Source organism: Talpa europaea, assembly GCF_964194135.1.
Source record: "Talpa europaea genome assembly, chromosome: 11".
NCBI classification, from domain to species: domain Eukaryota; kingdom Metazoa; phylum Chordata; class Mammalia; order Eulipotyphla; family Talpidae; genus Talpa; species Talpa europaea.
This window is the reverse complement of record NC_140078.1, coordinates 32,188,111-32,210,136: the sequence shown is the minus strand read 5'-3', so window position 1 is coordinate 32,210,136 and position 22,026 is coordinate 32,188,111. Positions and strand designations below refer to the sequence as shown.

The following is a 22,026-nucleotide window of genomic DNA, read 5'->3' as shown; positions in this document are numbered from 1 at the left end:
AAAGGAGAAATAAAGGCACAGCTGCAATCCCCTTCTTCATAATATGGGATCTTTCTGAGTTTCCATTATGTTCTAGTTAGGGAAATACTATAGTTAATTTAAGTCTCAAACTAAATGTACTTTATAGAGTCACCTTTCAATTTAAAATTAGAAAAGTGCTTCAAATTATCCAGACGAACTTAGCCCGCTTTGAACATTTGCACAGAATTCAACATTTGTAGTTTTCTGTAGCTGTTCTCAACAGCTGCCCACGTTCTACTCTGATCTGTGGGTAGGGCATCCTCCCTATTGAGTGTTCCTGAGAGACTGCTGGAGAGGGTGACTGTGCACATTCTTTCCTTCCCACCTGCCAGAATAACTCGTCACATGAAAAGTCACTTCAAATGGACATCAAAGTCTCAAAAGAAACCTCTAAGAGGCAGACACCAACAATGCTCATGGTAGCTTGAAATTTTCTGGAAACTGTTCTCACTGTGGCCAACAAAAGCACTTTTGGCACTGTCACCTTAATGGGGCCATAAAAACATAAAAGGTCCTAAACAAGCCTCAATAAGGTATAAGAGGAGGGAAATGATCAAATTAACCAAACACAACTAATGGTGCATTCCACTGATGTGGTAAATTCCACTTGAATGGTAAATCTACCACTCAATGTTTTTTGAAACTCTGAGGTTTCTCCTATATTATCAAAAATGTGTGAAAGAAGATGAATGATTACCTATACCTTTCTAAGATTTCCCTAGAAAGTGCTGGCATTTCCATTGCACTTCGGGCCAAGAAAACTGAGGAGTATAAGGGTAGAATGCAGGAATAGCTAGAACTCTCAAATGAAAGGGTTTCTCATAACTTCCAATATGTTTAACATGGTGACTATAGACACAGGCCTGAACAGCTTACATGTGTGAGGAAGAAATTGCAGGTCATGCAATTTAGAGCCTGAGGAAAAATGTTACAAAGTCATTTGGTTCTGTTCTTTACTTTTGATGTGATCTACTGAGATTCAAGATATGAACTGACTTCCCCAAAACAATTTAAGGATCTTGTGGAACAGAGAGGTCTAAAATCTATTATCTGTTGCATCCTACATTCTAAAAACCTGTAATCCATGTTGTCAGAGGTGACTGGTGTATGCAAATTACATTGATAACAGTCTTAAAGATGAAAAATGAAGTAGAAACATAAGCCTTGTCTTCCCTTCTTTAATTCTCAATTCCAGAGAGGTAACAAATTTGCTTTACTCACCTACAGGGAAAAACTCGCTCATTTTCTTTTTGTAGATTTTGAAGTCGACTTCTAAGAAGACACAGAAGATGATCCGATCCACCTAGAGGCAAATAAATACTCAAAGTGAAAGGAAATATAGGGACTGCCTTCCCAGACCATGGTCTTAGAACAAAAAACAAATAGAAAAGCCTCATACAGAATTTGGTCTACACTGCTAACTACAAAACATTATTTGGTGAAGTTCAAGGGTGTGAGTGTGTGTTGTATGCTTTATGAAAATAAACCTATGGGCTATCTGGTAGAAAGATGTTACATAAGTCAAATAAGAAATAGCAAATGACAATAAGCCACTTTGCAGCATGTTATAAATAAGATCTGAGACTGCAACTGTATACCTAGACTTTATGTCCTATAAAACAGCCACGAGAGGCATACAACAGAACAACAATAAAGTATGTCAATAAACAGTTTTTTTGTCTTAACCTTGTTAGACAAATATATTTATCATACTTGTTAGTATTTGAACAAGTTCTAAAAAGCTTGATACATGTGAATTAGAGTGAAGCCACTTGCTTTTAACTTAACGTACTCAGCAAAACAACAGAAGTAAAATATAATTGGTTGACAGTGACAAGCAAGTGTTCAGTATAATATCCATCTCATAGATATTAAATATGAAAATGCCAGCTCAAAAGTAAACAAGTGTTGCCTTTTTCTGCTTCCAAAGAGCTTCTGCTTGTAAGGAGTTTCTTTGAGATATTCAGAGTGCAATGTTGTAGACAGAGAAAAGAGATGGAATATATAAAATAGCTTATATATATCTGATATTAAGTCAGTGACTCAAGTTCATGTCCTGAAAATAAATACCTCTTTGGTTCCTTTATTTTAACAATGTACAAAAAGTGAGAAATTACTTGATTTATCAAACTGCAATTGTCAACTGAATAGAACGTGAAGTGAAGCATTTCATATGGCAGTAAATAATAAAAGTATAGTGAGCATTTTTCCAGGACATCAAAAAACTCACTGGATGTCATCTACCTGGCCCCGCAGACCTCCCTGTCTGGGCAACACTGATTCACACTAGCCAGATCCAAAAGTTTCCAGTAGGAGAGAAGATCCACAGTGCTGGGGGGAGGTAAGGAAGTGCTGGGACACAAGAAATCAGCAGGGACGCTCAGCCATCTGAACCCCTAAAGCCTGTACAAGTCTAAACCCCCACTGGAGTGGACTGCTTTCTGGCCAGTTACTGGACTTCAGTGGTTTAATGTCCAAAGGCCTTGTAGTCCAAGTTACTACCCATACCTGATGAACTAAAAAGAAAGTACTTGGCTTTCAGAAGTGGAAGGGCTGGGGTGAAAATAACCATATTTTATTTCCCCTGTATTCACTTAAGTTACTGGCGCCCAATCCTGTCAGCAAAACATTATAATTTTCTACAAATGCAAAAACTTCCACTGCCAAATCAATATCCAGGTGGACTGCAAGTGTACTTGAATAACTAATCATCTCTGTGTAATACATAATGCGTGTCTCCACTCTTATGTGGCAGGTTTATGGCACAACTAAAGCTCAAAATCATGTTGAGCATCAGAAATGCGTTTCAAATGGACAGTCTCTAAGAGACCATTTATACCAATTTTTAAAGCACAAAGATACAATGGTAGGAAAGTTACACATGAACTTCAGGATGATGACTTCTGGGGAGGGAGATCAGGTAAAGGGATGGACAGATACTGCTTTAATGAAATAGTTAATGTTTTATTTATTTGGACAGAAAAGAGATTTGGGAAAATATAAATAAGCAATAGCTATTAACTATGGAGGTAAGTACATGGATACATATAAATATGTATTATATATATTATTTTCTATACTTTTTTGTGTATTTCACAGACTTCATTACTAAATGCTAAGTTTTGTCTACTCCCCAAATACCATAATTATTTTCAGTTCTGTACCTAAAATGCTAGACTTTTTCTTCAGGCTTCAAATGGTTAGATTATTTCAAAAGGCATCTACTTGAGATTTTTAAAAAAACAAAACAAGGAAATTTGACAGCAGAGCTAATAAGATTAAGCTGGACGGTCTCATTTTCACTCATTTTCCCCTATTTTTATGACCCTTTAGTATAAATTAAAGAATTGTTTTTAACATTATGGTTGCTTGTATATGAGTGAGTGAGTGAGTGTGTGTGTGTGTGTGTGTGTGTGTGTGTGTGTGTAGGGGGAGGGTTAGTGGTAAAGCTATTTACTGCTATTAAGTGTTCTTTTAAACACCACACATACTATGTAAGATTTCTTCAATTTTGCTAAGAATTATAATCTACCTTTTAGCACTTCAGGCTTTGTACCATGGAAAAGGTATGGGTCCAAAATTCAGTTGCCTGATTTATTTTCCCAGAGCGAAGATGGGTGGTGAGGGAAAAGTACTTTCATTTTAAGCTCATTGAGTGGCCCAGTTCCCTACCATTACCCTTAGGCATGACACTGAAAAAATCTTGGAAGCTACCTAAATCTAACAATTATCCTCATTTGCCAAGTCATTGTTATGCATGCAGATCTCTGTGCTTGAACATATGTGTGCATAAACACATTCTCTAGGGTTTCTGTTGGACAAGAGTTCATTTGGTTGACAAGCTTGTGATTATAAACTCATCATGGATATTGATCACTGCTTTGGGTAGACTGTCTTTTTCCAAGATGGCATGGCCTATCCCACAGAGGACTCTTACAATGTGATGCTGAGATGCCTCCTATTGTGAGGAAGAAGCTGTATTTCCTCCACTTGAATCTAGAAGTGCCCGTGACCGTGACAGAAATGATTATGTGATGTGTGAGTTCATGTCATAAAAGGTATTACAGTTTTTGCCTGGTCCTCTTGGGAGGTTTACTCATGTGCCCAGTTGCCATTCCATGAGGAAGCTAAGACTACCTGGAGGATTCACAAGTTGCTGTGCTGGCCAATAGCCCTGACTGAGGTGAGCAGACTTCAGATGACTTTAGGTCCTGCCTTTTTAAAAACTGAAGTAGTATTGCATTATAACATTATACAAGCTTCAGGTGTGCATGCTTTAAAACTCAACATCTGTATATATTACATTTAGTTCATTACTGAAAGTCAGTTTTTACTTTTAAACTAGCCCAGAAGAATGTCATATGGAACAGAAATGAACTCATCTAGCTGAATCCTGTCTAAACTGCAGTTTAATGAACAAAACATAGAAATCTATAGTCAGAAATATGATATTTTTCTATTGCAAGTAATACAAAAGGCAACATTACTATTCCTAGGAATTAACAACTTGACTAGAACTTAAACTAGAACCTTATGGAGAATTGGGTGATGTTCATCTTTGCACAGTAAGCACATGGTGGAGGTCCTTATTTGGAACTCTGAAAATATTTGTAGAAATATATGCAGGAAACAAACTTGATTAAATGTAAGTAAATGGCAGATATTTTTCAAGGATATTCAGTTCCAGAATCAAAAAAAAACTTCTTTAGGAAGAATGTAAGACTCTCCTCTGTGCTTTCTAGAAGACCTGAGAACAGAATTATAAATGAGTCTGGATGCCTCTGCAAAGTAGGAAACAATATGTAAAAGGCGTGAGTCTTTCATCATGACCAACTATTGTTTCATCCAATGATACTATGCTGAGTACAATAGTTCTTGAGGGCCTCCCCTGGTGGTGCAGCGGTTGAGCCCTGAGCTGTGAAGCTTCCCACAGCCTCTGCAGCGCCAGTTCAATCCCCGGTCACCAGCGAGGGTCCCACATAGGGCGACAGACCTCTCCTGCCACGCCTGCTGCTCCCCTCAGCAGTGTATTTTGTCAGTCTGCCTGTTCTGTTCCCCGGTCTGGCTCTGGTGAATTCTCTCACTTTCCCGCACTTCTGACTGTACCCAGTGCTTGTACAAATAAATAAATAAATCTTTAAAAAAATATATAGTTCTTCAGTGCAATATTGATGCTTTAAATAGGGTGCTCAGTAGTCAGTATCATCATAGAAACAATAATGCTGCCTACACACTAAGATGTTTTAAGACTTAAAAGATTTTTTTTTAAAGATTCATTTATTTATACAAACACTAGGGTACAGGCCGGAGGTGCTGGAGGGTGAGAGAATTCACCAGAGACAGAGCAAGGGAACAGAACAGGCAGAAGGATTCCCAAAGTACACTGCTGAAGGGAGCAGCAGACCAGCAGGAGAGGTCTGCCACACCATGTGGGAATCTCCCTGGCCAGCTGGGAATCGAACCGGCACTGCAGAGGCTGTGGACAGCTTCATAGTGCTGTGCTCAACCTGCTGCGCCACCAGGGAGGCCCTTAAAAGATTTTTTTTTTTACATGAAAAGATAATATGAAGTATTGGCAAGAATATGTATTAACAGGAATTTTCCTCTATTGCTTTTGGGAGTAAATTTGCCAAAACCACTATGGAAAATTATTTGGCCATATCTACTGAATAAGCTGATTTTGCTTATACCCAATGACACAATTTTACTCCTAGGTAGACAACCAGATGAGTGTGAAAATAAGTTCACAAAAGATGCATACCACAATGATACAGCAGCACCATCTATAATATTTCCTAGTTAGAAACTACTTAAATGCCCATAAATACTAATATGGATAAACTGTGATCTATTTACAGAATGGGATATTGCATACTAGTGAGAATGGAAATTTTCCAATAATACAGACACGCATAATATTGAGTAAAAAAATTCAGGAAATAAGAGTACACATTGGATAATTCTATTTCTATGAAGTTCAAAAATATGATTGAGATTGACAAAGTCCTCCATGGGCCTAGAAAATAGTATAGTAATTATTCTGGGCTGAGGATTGGTGAAAAGGGACTAAGAGGAATGCCTGGGAACCTGTTTTTTAATCTGGATACTGGCCTCATAAATGTGCTCAGTTTGTGAAATTTCATCAAGAGTTGCACTTAAGATCTATGTTCATTTCTGTATGTTATACTTCAGTGAGTCTTTTTTTTTTTTTTTTTTTTATAGGTTGAAAGTCTTATGTGATGGCTGCCTTGGTCAACAATCAAAAATCTATTTTCATTGACTTAGAGGTCAAAAAGTCCTTTAAAAACTGGCCTTCTGAAGGCAATCTTTCTATATATTTTCACTGATGTCAAGTATAACTCACCCATCAAGGCATAAAAAGAGTAAAGATTTTTTTTTTTTTCACCAAGATATCCATTAATCCAGTTTTGGGCTTTATATCCCATAAACATGGTAACATAAGTTCTATTAATCTTTTTCCAGCATTATACCCACTGCCTCTGAAGAGGGTTACGCTATGGAGCAGGTTTGGAGTTTTTGCAGCTAACCTCCATTTTTCATGGCTACCAGTCCTCGGGCAGCTGACACAGTGACGATTATCCTGTGTTCAGCGATACTGGGAGAATGAATGGATTCTGATGAATGTAATTTGCTTCCCCAATGACAAATGACACATTTTCAGAGACCTGGTAAGCATGCAAATACCGCTGTAACTAAGGATGCATGGAGGGTTAGCTTGTATAAATACAGCCTGACAGGCAGTGGGGCTAAAGTCTAAGCCTTCCTAAAATACAAACGAGCAGCCTCATCAATGCAGGCTTGGATAGTGGGGTATCTTCATAAAACAGTGGATGTTGTCAATAAGTGAATTTAATTTCAGGGCTTAAGTGTCAATGCTGTTTAAAGAAGTGTTTTGGAAAAATCTGTAAAATTCATTCCGTATTATGTAAAATATTTTAAACCTTCCAGATTCAAGCAAGGTAAGTGGATTTTAGAAAGTAATTGAAGTAGCATTGGTTTATAACACTATATAGGTTTCAGGTGTTCAGCCTTATAACTTAATAAATAATGCAGCATTGAGAAGAGTGGAAAACCAGGACAATTGAGCTTTGCTTGATGCTATGAGTAAATTAAGGTAAAATAGAGAAAGAGGTAAGTTACTACCGATTAATTAAAAAATAAAATCAAGAATTTGGGATATGAGGGTCCTAATCCATCCTCTCCTACCAAGTGGAGTAAAGGAGAACAATGTGTTTCTCTCCCAGTGTCTGTTCCCCTTTTCTTCAAAAACAAATTCCACAAATTTATTAATTTTTTTCTTACATCATTATAGCCCCATAGTTCTCCCATCACCGTATCACCCAAGAACCATCATCATATTCCCTTGTATTCTTCCCTCCCATTTTGACTCCAATCCTTCACCCTCCTTTGCTGGATGCCCTAGATTTATGGTAGGCTTGCTAGTTTTGACGTTTTCTTGACCTTTAGTTTGGTTTCTCTACATTCGTATATAAGTGATATCATCTGATATTTACATTTTCCCTTCTGAAATTTCAGTTAGCATAATCCCTTCCAGGTCCATTCATGTTGCTGCAAATGGCATGAGTCTGCATTTTTTGATCACTGAGTAATATTCCATTATCTAAATATACCACAGCTTTTGGATCCATTTGTCTATTTTGGGACATTTGGGCTGTTTCCATATCTTGGCTATTGTAAATAGTGCTGCAATAAACACAGGAGTACAATTTTCCTTTCAAATTAGTGTTTCTGTGTTCTTTGGGTAGATTCCTAGGAGTAGAATGATTGGTTCATATTGTAAATTCAAACTTTCCACAAATTTAGCAGCTTGAAATAATAGTTTTATTAGTTCCTAGTTTCTACAGGTCAAAATTCCATATCCAACAGAGTTGAATGCTCTGCCCAGGGTCTCAAAATCTGCAATCAGGCTTGTTAGATGCACTGCAGTCCTTGTTGATTCAGGGTCCTCTCACCAATTCAGGTGACTAATGGTAGAGACCTATTCCTGGCTGTGATAGGACTAAGGTCTCCTTTTTCTTGCTAGCTGTCAACCAGGATCAACTTTGATTTCTAGAGCTACCTGCAATTTTTTGCCTTGTGGCCCTGAAAGGCATGCTTTCTTTCTTCCAGATGAGAAAGAGTATGTCTCTGACTTTCTCCATCTCCAATCTCTGGACTCCTTTTAAAAGGTCAGCCCACAAGGATTGCCTTCTTTTTAATTAATTTGCATATTTAAATACCTTGATTACATCTACAGAAATCTCAGAGAGTGATTGCACCATTATATTCTCAAATTTTGCCCACAGTTGAGGAGAGAAGAATGAATGAGGCATATACACAAAGGAGGAGGCATCCTTGGGGGCATCTTAGACTTCTGACTCCTACGGTCAGGTCATTCACCATCTTGGAACCAGCTGCCTTATTCTTTTTTTTTTATAGAATTTCTTTTTTTTTTTTTAATAGAGGCATGTTTTTTCTTTATTTGTTTGCTTGTTTGTTTGTTTTGTTTATACAAGCTCTGGGTACAGTCAGAAGCGCAGGAGGGTGAGAGAATTCACCAGAGCCAGAGCGGGGAGCAGAGCAGGCAGAAGGACCGAAGTACACTGCTGAGGGGAGCAGCGGGCGGCAGGAAAGGTCTGCGCGCCATGTGGGATCCTCCTCCGGTGGCCGGGGAGCAGCTGGGGATTGAACCGGCGCCGCAAGGGCAGCTTCGCAACCCAGCGCTCTACCGCTGCGCCACCGGGGAGGCCCTAGCTGCCTTATTCTAATAGGGACTTGATGATTTACCAGCTCTGTGACTGAACTTTCTCAAACTCAGTCCCCTCATGTATAAAATAAACACTGACCTTGTAGATGTGGGTGTGCTCATTTTCTATTACTGCATGACAAATTATTATAAGTTTGTCCCTTAAAACAAGCCCTGTTTGTTGGCTCACGATTCCGTATGTCAAAGCCTGGCATGATGTGACAGGGTTTTCTGTTCAGGTATCTATAGGGAAACAAAGTGTCTTTTTCACCTCCCACTGCTGGTCTCTGCAGCTACCACCTGCGGCTTTGCTTTCTCCCAGGTTTCATTCCCCACACATGACATCACGTGATTGCAATAGACAGCCAGGGGTGCAAGCACAGAGCATATGCACCTATAAGCACAGATGCCCAGGAGAAATCATTACAAGAGAGAGAAGCTGGGGCCTCCCTGGGGGTCCAAGGGGTTAAGATACAACCTGTAAAGCTAGCCACAACCACTGAAGCATGAGCTCAATCCCCAGCCAGGGAACAACCCACATGGTACAGCAGACCTCTCCTGACTCACCCGTTGCTCCCTTCAGAAGTGTATTTCAGTCACTCTGCCTGTTCTGTTCTCCACTCTGTCTCTTGTGAATCCTCTCACCCCTCACAACTCTGGTCTGTACTGCAATTCTTGTATGTATAAATAAATACATCTTTAAAAAAGAGAGAGAGAGAGAGATGCCAGTGAGAGCACCCAGATTGTGGGGGCCCTCATCCCTGTCTTCCTGCCCACTGGTCTGCCTGTATCTGGTCCCCTGATTCTGCATTAAAGGCCTGTCAAGTCTACTGAAAACTCCAAGACTCTTTCTCGTTTGCCCAAATCCACAAAGTGTCATGTGCCTGATTGCCCCGACAGTATCATAAGGCTAAAAGCATACCAACTGGACTGAATTTTTGACTGGAGACTGTGGAAAGAAATCCACAGCAAAGTTTATTTCTCCTGTTGACACCCTTCACTTCCTTGCAGATGCAGAACTTAAGTTCCCAGTTCCTTGCTGGCTGTCAGGTGGAAAGTCACTTTCTCCTCTTAGAGATACCTGCATTACTTGCCTGCCTCCATGTCCAAGTCAGAAAAGGCACATGAAATCCTTTTCGGTTTTGAATCTCTCTCTTCTATATCTGACCTCCAGATTCACCTAGGACAGTGCTGGAACATCACTATTCTCTTAGTGAGTTTCTTATTCTTACCTTGATCTTTTGAAACAGTTCAAGAAACTGTTGTCAAGAAAAAGTACAAGCCAGCTAGAGAACATGGGAGCACTTTATCTAATTGGTATGCTGAAAGACTGCTTTATTCCAGTTTCAGATTTGCTGAGGAATTCTATCTTAAAAGAAACATTTACAAAAATGGCCATATTATATATATATATATATATACATACACACACATATATATATGTGTGTGTATGTGTGTGTGTATGTGTGTGTGTGTGTATGTATATATATAAAGCAGCTCTTTTTCTGGTCTCTCCTCAGCCAATGAGAGAAAGGAAAAAAGGGTAAACTAACAGTTTAGCTGTAGTAATGGAAAAGATGTCATAAGACAGTACAGAGGTCTCTACTCTGCTATTTTAATATACCTGTCAAATGTCACTAGATATCATTCCTCTGGTTCTTGAAGGCATTAGGTAATGTTCATATTTGTGTATTTCACTTCAGCAGCTAGCATTTCATGATCCAAATTACTAAATGGGAAATTTTTCACTCCATGTGTCCAGAGAGGTTTGGATGAGTTGTTGAAGAACATTTATAATCCATAAACACTCAAAGGGCATTTTTGCATTTTGAATTGCTTCTGCATACATAAAGAGAATTCTTTATTTTGGGGGATTTTTTTTTTTTTTTGCAAACCAAATTTATCTGTCATTATTCCATTGCAGCACACTCGAGTCTTCTTGTTTTGTTTTGATGAATTGCTCTTTTTGACTTTTAATCCTATAAGAATAAATGGTCATGTATCTGAAGAACCCGGAATTATTTTGATCTGAGCTGGTGGCTCATTCGCACAAGTTAATTTCCAACTTACTTAATATCGATCAAAATGGACATCCTGGCAAGTGACATATCTGCTGTGATACTTGAAGCCACTCCATATGTTTAGCATAGAACAGGCATGGGATTAGGGGGTTAGGACCAGCCCCTGTAACCAAGGAGATTATTCTGGGAGAAAATGCCAGTCAAAGATAAAGAACAGGTTCTCTTCTTGCAATCACAGAGGGCATTTTGCTGGGCTACTTATATCTTCTTCCCTCCCCTTAGGCACCACAGGTTTCATGTTGTTGGAGGGGCTAGTAGCTGGCAGCTCTGAGGAGGTGCTCTCTGAAGACTGTCCTCAGCTAGTAGAGCAACACTCTCTCTCTCTCTCTCTCTCTCTCTCTCTCTCTCTCTCTCTCTCACATACTCTTTTTCTCTCTCTCTCTCTTCCTATAGTCAACCAGCTTCTAATGGCAGCCATGTAGCTGCCAAGGTTCAGATCTTCACTCAACAGTTATGAGTTCAATTATGTGACCCCTCCAAAATTTCACATATTGAATTTCTGGCCCTCAGTATCTCCAAATCTGACTGTATTAGGATATAGCATCATTGAAAAAGGTATTTAACTTAAAATGAGATCAAATTCAACCCTAATTCATTATGACATATGCTTATAAGAGGAAATGTGAACATAAATGGGCACAGAGGGAAGACCATGTCAAGACACAGAGGATGATCATCAACAATCAACCTCAAAAGAAACCAAACCCAACGAAACCCTGACCTCAGACTTGCTGCCTCCAGAAATGTGAGAAAATAAATTTCTGTTGTTGAAGCTACCCAACCTGTGGTCCATTGGCATGGCAACCTGAGTGAAGCACTATACAATCCCAGCTTCAGAGCTCCTGGTGGGATCAGATGAAGCCTTTGTTAGGACGGGATTCAAATTCTCCCTCTTCTCACCACTGCTTCCTTCATTTGTCCCCACTTTTCTCCAAGTGTTGACAAAGGGCATGGTCTCATAGACCTCCGGTTTACAAATATCTTTCTCAATCTGCTTCCCAGAAAATTTGACCTATGGAAATAAGCTCTACTTTTGGCAATCTGAATAATTTTATTTTATGCTCACTTTCTACAGCATTTCCAATGATGCGAATGGCAGCAGCTAATCACACATGAGATCTGCCACATGAGGTCTCTGCTCACCATTCCTTGTGAAGGAGCAATCACATTTTGTGCTTTGGCAGCCAATGACAAAGAGGCCAGGACTCATTGTAAAAAGGCAGTAAAGTCAATATAAATTATAAATGTTCCCCAAACTGATGGTAGATGGGATGCTGAGATGGAAGGTATGACAAGCACCACTGGGAAAGGAGTCTCTCAAATCTCATTGTGTGGCCTGTTCTGAGGGTGAGAACAGGCCCTTGGGCAACTGTGCAGTGACAGTCATAACACGTGAGGACAAGGTATGTCTTAACATCACTGAAGCTGTGTAGAATAATGGATTTCCTTTGGTAAGCAGTAAGTTGCTTTCATGGGCTTTAACACATCCTTGAAAGATACAGTGAGTCCACATGGTCTGGAGATGTGACCGGCACTGTGGTGTCCATGCCCCTCAGGTCTTTGTAGCAGAAGTCAGAGAACAGTAAAGCATCTTCATTCTTTGACTGAAGGTTTTCCTAGTGCTAGGGGTGTCTGCCCAATTATCTGGTAAGCTGGTGGGCTTAGAGAATTAATGCCTTGCACTCCAGCAGTTCTCAACTAAAGACCAGCAGGAGCTGATGTTTACATAGCCCGAAGGTGTCAATACCAGAGTTCTCCAGGTAGAACAAAATGCTGGTTGCTTTGAGTGGTAATTTGATTACCTGAGTTTGTCAACCTGAGTGGACCCTCACCCCTACTTCATCCACACTTAATATACCTGTACTCTAATCCTTGCCTCAGCGTTTGATGCTAGCAGAATCCAAATCAAGAGGTGAGAAGAAAATTGGTTATATATCAACTTATTTCCTCAGTACCCAGCCTGTCAAAGGGTAATTTAATATTAGTTGAGTTTCTAACTCTGATAAGGTAATACATCCTTTCTGCATCTTGCTATCACTTGCATGGTGCCCCAGTATCTGTCGCCTTAAACTGAGAAGATTGTGCCGAGAATAGGTCTTTGACTCAAGTTGTTCTTCACAATCTAGTCTGTGACATGAAATTGCCCTTTCAATGATGGAGCTATTATTTATCAAGCACTCAAGCAGCGCGCACGTCAACCTCGGGAACCCAGCTGCAACCCCCTATTGTATAAGCCCCACTCCTGCCTCTGAGAACATTCTATTTCTTTTTTCTTTTATTTGATTAAGAACATCTGCAGAGGTGGTTCAGCTACAAAAGTTAATAATTACTCTTTTTTTGTCACTGTAATTAAAAATTTCAGGGAAGAATTGTCATTCATTGCTGCTTTTGTGGCTGCCCATGGAGGATAGTGTTTTTTAAAGCCAACAAATCACAACCACCTTGGGGGAAAATATGCCATCTTCAGGAGAAATACAAACCTCTCCTCATAACTGGAGTGCTATGGCTGGTCACAAGGTGGCTGTAAAGCCTGGCTATGATGCTGGAGGGGCTGGGGCCCATCACATATCTGTGCAAACTGCCCTGTGCATTCTCATTTTCTCAATACTCTTGGTAGCACATCACACTCACACAGATGCCATTTACAGTTCAAAAGAGGCTCATGGACATATCCTGCGAAAGACCATTTTGTGAGGACAGAAGCTGTTTTTCTCAAGCTGGTGTCTCTCACACTCCTGCAAGAAAGATTCTTTTTGCTCAGAAGCTAACTCCAAGAGAGCAAGTGTTCCAGTAGTTTCCATAGGTTACAAACTCATACAATAAAAAGCAGCAAACCCAATCCAAAATGGATGTGGTTTGGGAGATGTGCGATATGGATGGTGGCAACAGTGAGGGGTATATGTGTGTCCCTGTGTGGGTGGGTTTCTATGATGTGCATAACAAAGAGAAAGGTAGGACAGGAGAAACATTTCCATCTGTCTTTCCTCTCAGCCACGTTGTGCCCTCACTTTACATGGTTTAGTTTACACTTCAAATTGTTGTTATTTTGTATTTTTGTTTTCATATCAACTCCTTTTAAATGTCAGGTAAAACCACATGTGTCCCACTGGACTATACACCCCTGGGGAGACACCATCCTTTATTTAAGTTGTTTTTCCACCTAGCAATCTATGTATAGAACAAGATTCCACTGGACCAGTAAGGTTTGAATGACCTGATTACCACACCTGTCTTACTCAGGAACCCCTCAAAGAAAGATCATTTGAAGACAAAAAGGAGAAATTTTGGCCCTTGGCATCTTCTCTGGAATCATAACCTTTATTCTCCTCCCTCTGACTCCTGGAGTACTTCCATCCTCCATGCCGTTTTTCTAAACCACATAGCCACCACCCTGATGGGTTTTAAATAAAACTCACAACTTTGAATTCTCTTATCAATCATTTTCTCTTCCAGTATTTATCATAGGATATTTCCAAGATTATAAAGTCTCCTTCAGGGACTTGAGATGGTGACCAACTACACCTGCAAATTTTATATAACTTTGACTTCTGTTACATCATCTTTCATGTAATCAACTGTATAAAATGTTCATGCTTGCATATAGATAGAAAAATATTCTTTCTCTCAGTCTTTACTGATCCTCCAGGAAGATGGGTTCTGCTTGTAAAGTTGGCTTAAGTCTTCCCTGTCACACTGTTTCAAACCTTCTTTGTTAAAAAGAACCCCGCTCTAGCCAGAAAACCACAACATAAAGAGCTACTAATCATTTGCATGATCACAATCATTTGCATAATTACATTAGGTAAGCAGGTAGGTAGATAGACAGGTAGATAGATATTGGTAAACATAAATATATTTGAACTTTCAAAAGTATTTATCCTTCAGATACTACAATCTTAAAATATAATTCAATTCTATGAACTCACCATTTTATTACCATCTCAGAGGAAGGGTATGGAATGGAAAAAGGACTAACAGTTATTGAAATATGCTACACGCAGGAATAATATGGTTTCATATATGTGAAACTCAGGCCAACCAGACACTGCATATGCAATAAGAATTATTATCCTAATTTTGTTTTTGAGCAAAACAAAAACAAAATAACAATTAAAGAAGAACCAATCAACCAAACAAACAAAAAAATGGAAAATACGACTAGAGCATAGAAATGTCACATGCATGTCAACATTTTTAATTACTGGGGCAGATGGAAAAAAATAACAATAATATCCAGGTATCTACTAAGATTATTTTAATAGAGGGTAAAAGAATGACAGCTTTCTGAAAATAGCCAACAGATGTCCCACCCATTACACCGAGTCTTGTTATATAACATCTGCTGCTGTAATCCCTCAAAAATCTATTTTCTAGACTTGATTTTGCTCCAGCATCTGTGATGCTAAATCCTGCAGTGGCTGTTTCCTGGTTTTCACTGATGGTTCCAATGCCAGTTACAGGTCAAAATTTAAGATCAGTAAAAATAAAGACTTCGTTTGAATTTTTAGCAGGGAAATGATGTTTTATTCACATCTGTGTTGTATCCAATAATATTATATCTAACCATCTTTAAACAGGCTAGGAAGGGCCCAATTTACAAAGATGTGCATGTGTAATTGGCATATTGGCATAATTTAGACTAAGTACTCAATTGCTTAAAGAGACACATTCTTAAAATAACATTGTCAAAGTCCACACTAAACTTTCCACCTAAAGTAAGAACTCAAATGGATGATTTCTCCTTTCAAAGCAAACAGATTCTCTTGGTTATACTTTTGAGAAGTTTGAGGAGGGAAAGCCAAAATTTAATTCTAAGACCAGATGTAAAAAGTATTTGGAAAGAGGCACTGATGATGTGTTCATTGAAAAAGTTTAACCAGGATTCTATTTTCTATTTAATTTAATTTCCAAGTTGTTAAACATATACACACATTCTGGAAAACAAATTATTTAAAGTGTACTTAAATCCCAAGTTAAATATTTGGAGAACTGAATGTGGAGAAGTCATAAATTTTTCAGCTATGTTGATCTCCTTTTTGGGAAAAGTACTGGCTTCTGGGGAATTATATATTTTTTCTGTATGTTGACAACCTCACTGCTACCATGCTGGTTTACCATATATTCTAATCTATCTGTTTTGTGTCTCCATCAGCAACCTTTAGCCATACTTCTTCTCAGCCAGTGGGTGTAAAATTGTTAACATGAAATTTCTAGACAGACTGTATCATGACCATACATAAAACTTGCTATGGTACTCTTGATTGTACTCAGATGGAAAGATCATTTTTTCTCTTTGGTGCCCAACCAGGAACTGACTTTGTTCAGTCAAAAGGGACTCAAACTACAGTCTCACTACCACCCACAGGGAAATGCAGTAGAAATAAAAATAAAGGAACTGAGATTAGAGACAACTGCTGCTCCATCAAGTAAATAAATGTGTTTGAATGCCTCCATTTTACAAAATATACTGGAAAGGCAAAACTAATGTGGAGATCAATTGTAAAGGACAAATTTAAAGGAAACAAACATATGTCCATGGCATCCTAGGCAGTCCAGTGTGGAAAACACAAGATTACTTCTCAGTATTTACCATAAAGTAGCCTACAATGTTGAGAGCTTTAAATGGGTGCCCAGTTCATGATGATGGCCTGAGAATTTGTGGTCAAGTTTCCTCAAATATATATCTCTTACCTTTAAACCACATTCATTTTTTTACATCCACTCAGTTATATATTCATACCCATTTAAGTATAAATATGTCTCTTTTCCTAAATATTTGTATAAAATTGGGGTTCCTGGAAAAGAACACATTCATATCCTGTGACTTCAGTGTCACCTAGTCCATAACCCAGTTCAGTTTGAGGAAAAGCTATGTAGCTTTAACAAGAAAGGCACTCTGTGATCAAAGCTATGGTAGGATGGGAATGAGTAAAGAAAACACACTTAAATATTCTAGGTTTTGTATCTGGACTTGGTCACTTAGATTATGAAGCCGAATTGTTTAACTCTCTAATACCAGTATTTTTGTCAACATAATTGGGTTAAAAATTGATATCATTGGGTTGGCTAAAGTATTTAAGGGGATGATTTATGTGAAATAATTATAACACAGTATTTATTGAGTAAATGATAGCTGTCATTCTTTTTTATTTTTTTAAAAGATTTATTTATTTATTTATACAAGCACTGGGTACAGTCAGAAGTGCGGGAGGGTAAGAGAATTTATCAGAGCCAGAGCGGGCAACAGAACAGGCAGACTTGACAAAGTACACTGCTGAGGGGAGCAGCGGGCAGGCAGCAGAGGTCTGCGTGCCATGTGGGACCCTCGCCAGCAGCCTAGGATCAAACCGGCACTGCAGAGGCTGTGGGCAGCTTCGCAGCCAAGTGCTCAAACACTGTGCCAACAGGGGAGGACCAGCTGTCATTCTTAACATTGAGAATTGGTAACAATGTTAACAATCCCATTATTGAGCATCTCCAGTTCTATTTTGAGAAAGTCCTCATTTTTAGGGAATAATTATATTATGGTTTTCCCTTGCTGTTGAAGAACTCACTGTTACCATATTGGTTTATCATATTTTACCAATCGTTCATCAGCCTATATGTTTTCTATCTCAGTCAGCAACCTTTTTTTTTTTAAGATTTATTTATTTATACAAGAACCGGGGTACAGGGCAAATGCGTGAGAGGATTCACCAGAGACAGACCAGGGAACAGAACAGGTAGACTGATGAAATACACTGCTGAGGGGAGCAGCAGGCATGATAGGAGAGGTTTGCAGCGCCATGTGGGACCCTCGCCGGCCAGCTGGGATCAAACCGGCACTACAGAGGCTGCAGACAGCTTCACAGCATCGCGCTCAACCACATGCGCCATCAGGGGAGGCTCTCAGTCAGCAACCTTTAACCACACTTCAGTGTGTGTGTGTTCAGCATGCACTAAAGTTAGAGGCCAAAAAAAGTTTTATGAATTCCTAACATACTTATCCAATGCACTCCCATTCATAATGACCTCTTCTCTCCTGTATGTCTACAGCAGAGTGTTGCCACAAGTACGATTACCCCTTATTATGTAACTTAGACCACTCAACTGCTCAGTAGTGGGAAGTCCATATTTTCCTTTTGGTGCGCAACCATTCATAAGCAGTACCCCCAAAAGAGAGAGGTAATAAACCTTATACATATTCACGTCTCTAAAAGTTATAGGCTTCAAACTTTAGTAGGCATAAATCTCCAAGTTAAAATGTTGATTCTTAAACCCTTTCATAGACGTTATGACTTCATAGGCTTGCTGTGATGCCCAGGAATTAGTATTCTTTTAGTGATTAACTCTCACTGCTGGACATTTCTATGCAGTTAGTGGTTCTTCACATGGTCCCCTTTGAACACCAGTCACTGGGGCCTCCCCGGTGGCACAGCGGTTGAGCTCTGTTCTGCGAAGCTGCCTGCGGCCTCTGCAGCACTGGTTCAATCCCTGGCCGGCTAGCCACCGCGCCCGCTGCTCCTCTCAGCAGTGTATTTCATCAGTGTGTCTGTTCTGCTCCCCGTTCTGGCCCTGGTGAATTCTCTCACCCTCCCGCACTTCTGACCATACCCAGTGCTTGTATAAATAAATAAATAAATCTTTAAAAAAAAAAGAACACCAGTCACTGGATTTAGGGTCCACCCTAATCTAGTAGGAGTTTATCTTAAACTAATTACATCCACAAATACTCTATTCCAAATAAGATCACATTTTGAGATTCCTGGCAGATATGACATCAAACCTCGACTTTGAGACCAATGCTCTTTTCCCAGTTGATTACACCAGAGTGCAAATGAGTGCCATTAAGTATGACCTCTGCTATTAATGTTCTAGGTAATTTTTAGAATACTACGTGATGATGTTTCATAGAATAATCTTCCAGCTACTTGCCTTTATGCAGCCAATAAATATTATTTTATATCATGATATTTCTGATAAGCTTCTCTGCTATTAGCATGCATCCATTCATTAAAGAATCATTTTTGTACTGCCTTGTAGTTTTTCTTATCCTCTTACATGTCACAATGTATCAAATATGGATCTGGCACTCAATAAGTATTGAGGTGAGTGCATATATTTATTTTGCAAACAATGACAGGGATTATAGAGGACACAGGATGAATAAGAGAAAATTTCCCTGTTTTCAAGGAGATTTTCCTGGACAGAGGTGATAAGTACTGACACAAATATTACAATGTCAGGTAGACAATGTAGGCTCTGAGCTTGCTTACAAATCCTGCTGTCACCAATTTCTAACTGCATACACTGGACACGTTATTGAACCTCAGCAATGCTCAGTTTTCATGACCATATTATGGAGATTATATTTTCACCTACTTTATAAAACTGCTGCAAGGAATAATAATTATCTGCACTAAGTGCACAGCACACAGCAAATGCTCAATAAATGCTAGCAATTACAAGGTACCCAGGGGAAGGATGGATGCTGCTGATATTTCATGTGATTATCATGTGTCCCAATTGGATTAGAAGCTTCCTATCATAGGAACCTCATAATTACACCATCCTAGCACCTCTCATAACTCTTGGCAGAATGTCTTTTCATAGGGGAATTGTATAATGTCACCAAATTTAGTCCTTGTCGATTGATTCATTGAGTGACTCTGTCAGTCTTTTTGCAGGCATCAATAGCAAAACATCTACACATTCCAGGTTTTGGGTCCTTTCCTCATTTTTCTCTTTAAGAAATGTAAATTTTTGTTACTCAAATATCTGCAGGCAGATATCAGGGCATAGTAGAATGATGTTTGGCAAGACAGAATGCCCAAGTTAAGGGGGTTTGAGATGGGTGGAATTGAGATTATGCATATTAGGCAAGAGTATGGATAGTGAATCATCAAAGAGGACTCTCCTTATTCCTTTAATGCCATGAACCATACTCAATACTGATGTCTAATCAGTACAGGTTATAGCATGATTCACCATGAAATCTAGGGTGGTCAGGAAGCATTGCAAACTGCAGCTGCTAATTACATATTTTTCATTTTGCAGAAGTGATTGGACTTTCAGTTGCAACTTTCTGATCATGCACAAAATGCTTTGTTTTTGCTTTAATGTAATTATTATGATATTGATTTTTAAAATGGGCCCTTGATAGAAATTGTATGCATATGCCAAAGAAAATTCTTCCATGACTTTTACATTTGTACTTTAGAAATTATCCTAAATATCCATCTGGAGCCTTGAAGCTAATGGATTTTCAGCTAGTTAATTTGGTCGGCGACACCAAACTACCTCCAGCATAAATTCACTTAAGTATCAGTTACTGTGAACAGGCCTATTTATTTAGCAGAAGTCACTTTATTATGCTGCTGCAAAAGCAAAAGCACTGGAGGGAAAATATCACATAGAATTAACATAACTGTACCAACACATGAACATGAATTGGTATAAACTGTCCCTATGAAAAATGATAGTCTGTTCACAGTGCACATTTAGAAAGAGCAGTAATCATACTTTACCTAAATAAAAGCTTATAGTCAACTTCCAGAAACGAGCCCCTGTCTTCTTGGAACTTGTTCTAACAGAGCCAGTTAGTAAGAATCAGGAAATGGTGGTAGTAAATGCATAATAACAATGCCAGTTGTCATCAACAGAAAGCTCTGTTTCATTGTCAAAGTGTTTTTCATGTCCATTACCTCATTTAATTCACTGTTACACTTGTGGTCTCCAGAGCAGAGGAGTGATGAACGGCTGCATTTCATAAACAAGGTGAGTGTTCTCACAGTGAGGTTAAATGCTGAGCTCCCTGCCACCAGGGGCTGAAGATGAGGATGGAGATAAAAATCTATTTTCTGTTTCCTGTTTCTGATCCTTCTTCCACCAAATAACTCTGCCACAGAATATAGTTATCTCCTGGTCAAATGCTTTTGAGCAATGATGCTTCATATTCAGAGTAATCTGTCTACATTGTTAAGCAAGATCACATGCTGATTTCTTGAGAAATAAACCAAACTTTTGGGGCAGAAGAGGCAAAGTATTATATGACTCCAAGAGTGTGGGGATGTGTAGTCTGTCCAGAACACATATAGATCAGGGTCACCTTCTCTGTATTTCTCTATCTGTCTCTCTATAGTGATCATTTATCATTTATGTATCATCTACTGCTCAATCTATGAATTGATAGATCTGTCCACCCAGCTATCTAATTAGACATTCATCTCTTTTATTAAAGCTTAAAAAATGAGTAACAATATAATTTAAAACTGGAATTATTTACAATGTTCAAAATAACTAGGAAACCAATGATGCTTGTGGGGGTGTTTTTGTTATTTCTATTAATGGGAGGGAAACTGAGTGAGGGAAAGAGAGAAATATACACACCTTGGACAATGTCTTTGATGTCTTTCACAGCAGAGCCCTCCCCCCCAAAAAAAAGAGTATGAAATCATTTTTATTTTTAAAAAGTTTCTGGATTTTTGTCTCATTGGTCCTGGGCCTTAATAATGAACAAATAATACTCAAAACCTCAATTTTCTCATCCTTGAAATAAAGGGATTTAAATTGAAGTTTTTAGGGGTTTTATTACTCTCAAATTTTATGATTATTAATTTTGCAATTTTTCCCAGTGTATATTTGAGACACAGCTAGTGAGTAGCAGGTGTCTGCAGATCCATCCCTTCTGGAATCAGTCAGTCACAAAGCCCACCTTAACAGTGGTCCTTAATACTGAGAGGTACCATCAAGAAAGCATCCAGGGCCTCACTGGTAGTGCAGTGGTTGAGCGCTGGGCTGCGAAGCTGCCCACAGCCTCTGCAGCGCCAGTTGGATCCCCGGCAGGCGGTGAGGGTATCACATGGCACAAACCTTTCCTTTTGTGCCCGCTGCTCCCCTCAGCAGTGTACTTTGGTCCATCTGCCTGTTCTGCTCCCTGCTCTGGCTCTGGTGAATTCTCTCACCCGCCAACACTTCTGACTGTACCCAGTGCTTGTATAAATAAGTAAATAAACTATATATATATATATAAATAAAAAAGGGCCTCTCCTGGTGGTGCAGGTGGTTGAGTGCAGTGCTGTGAAGCTGTCCACAGCCTCTGCAGCACCAGTTCAATGGACAGCCAGCAAGGGTCCCACATGGTGAGGCAGACCTCTCCTGTCTCACCCGCTGCTCCCC

At 39.2% G+C, this 22,026-nt stretch overlaps 1 protein-coding gene across 4 annotated transcripts in view; it reads right to left on the bottom strand.

Moving 5' to 3' along the window:
• The window catches only part of MACROD2 (mono-ADP ribosylhydrolase 2), a gene marked incomplete at both ends in the record, with an annotated part of 1,814,301 nt that overhangs the window by 159,821 nt on the left and 1,632,454 nt on the right, over positions 1–22,026 (bottom strand). For all 4 annotated transcript variants that reach the window (XM_084247233.1, XM_084247234.1, XM_084247235.1 and 1 more), the window contains one exon: positions 1,243–1,324. In XM_084247233.1, coding sequence (XP_084103359.1) covers positions 1,243–1,324 — 82 coding nt within the window. The remainder of the gene's footprint in view (positions 1–1,242; positions 1,325–22,026) is intronic.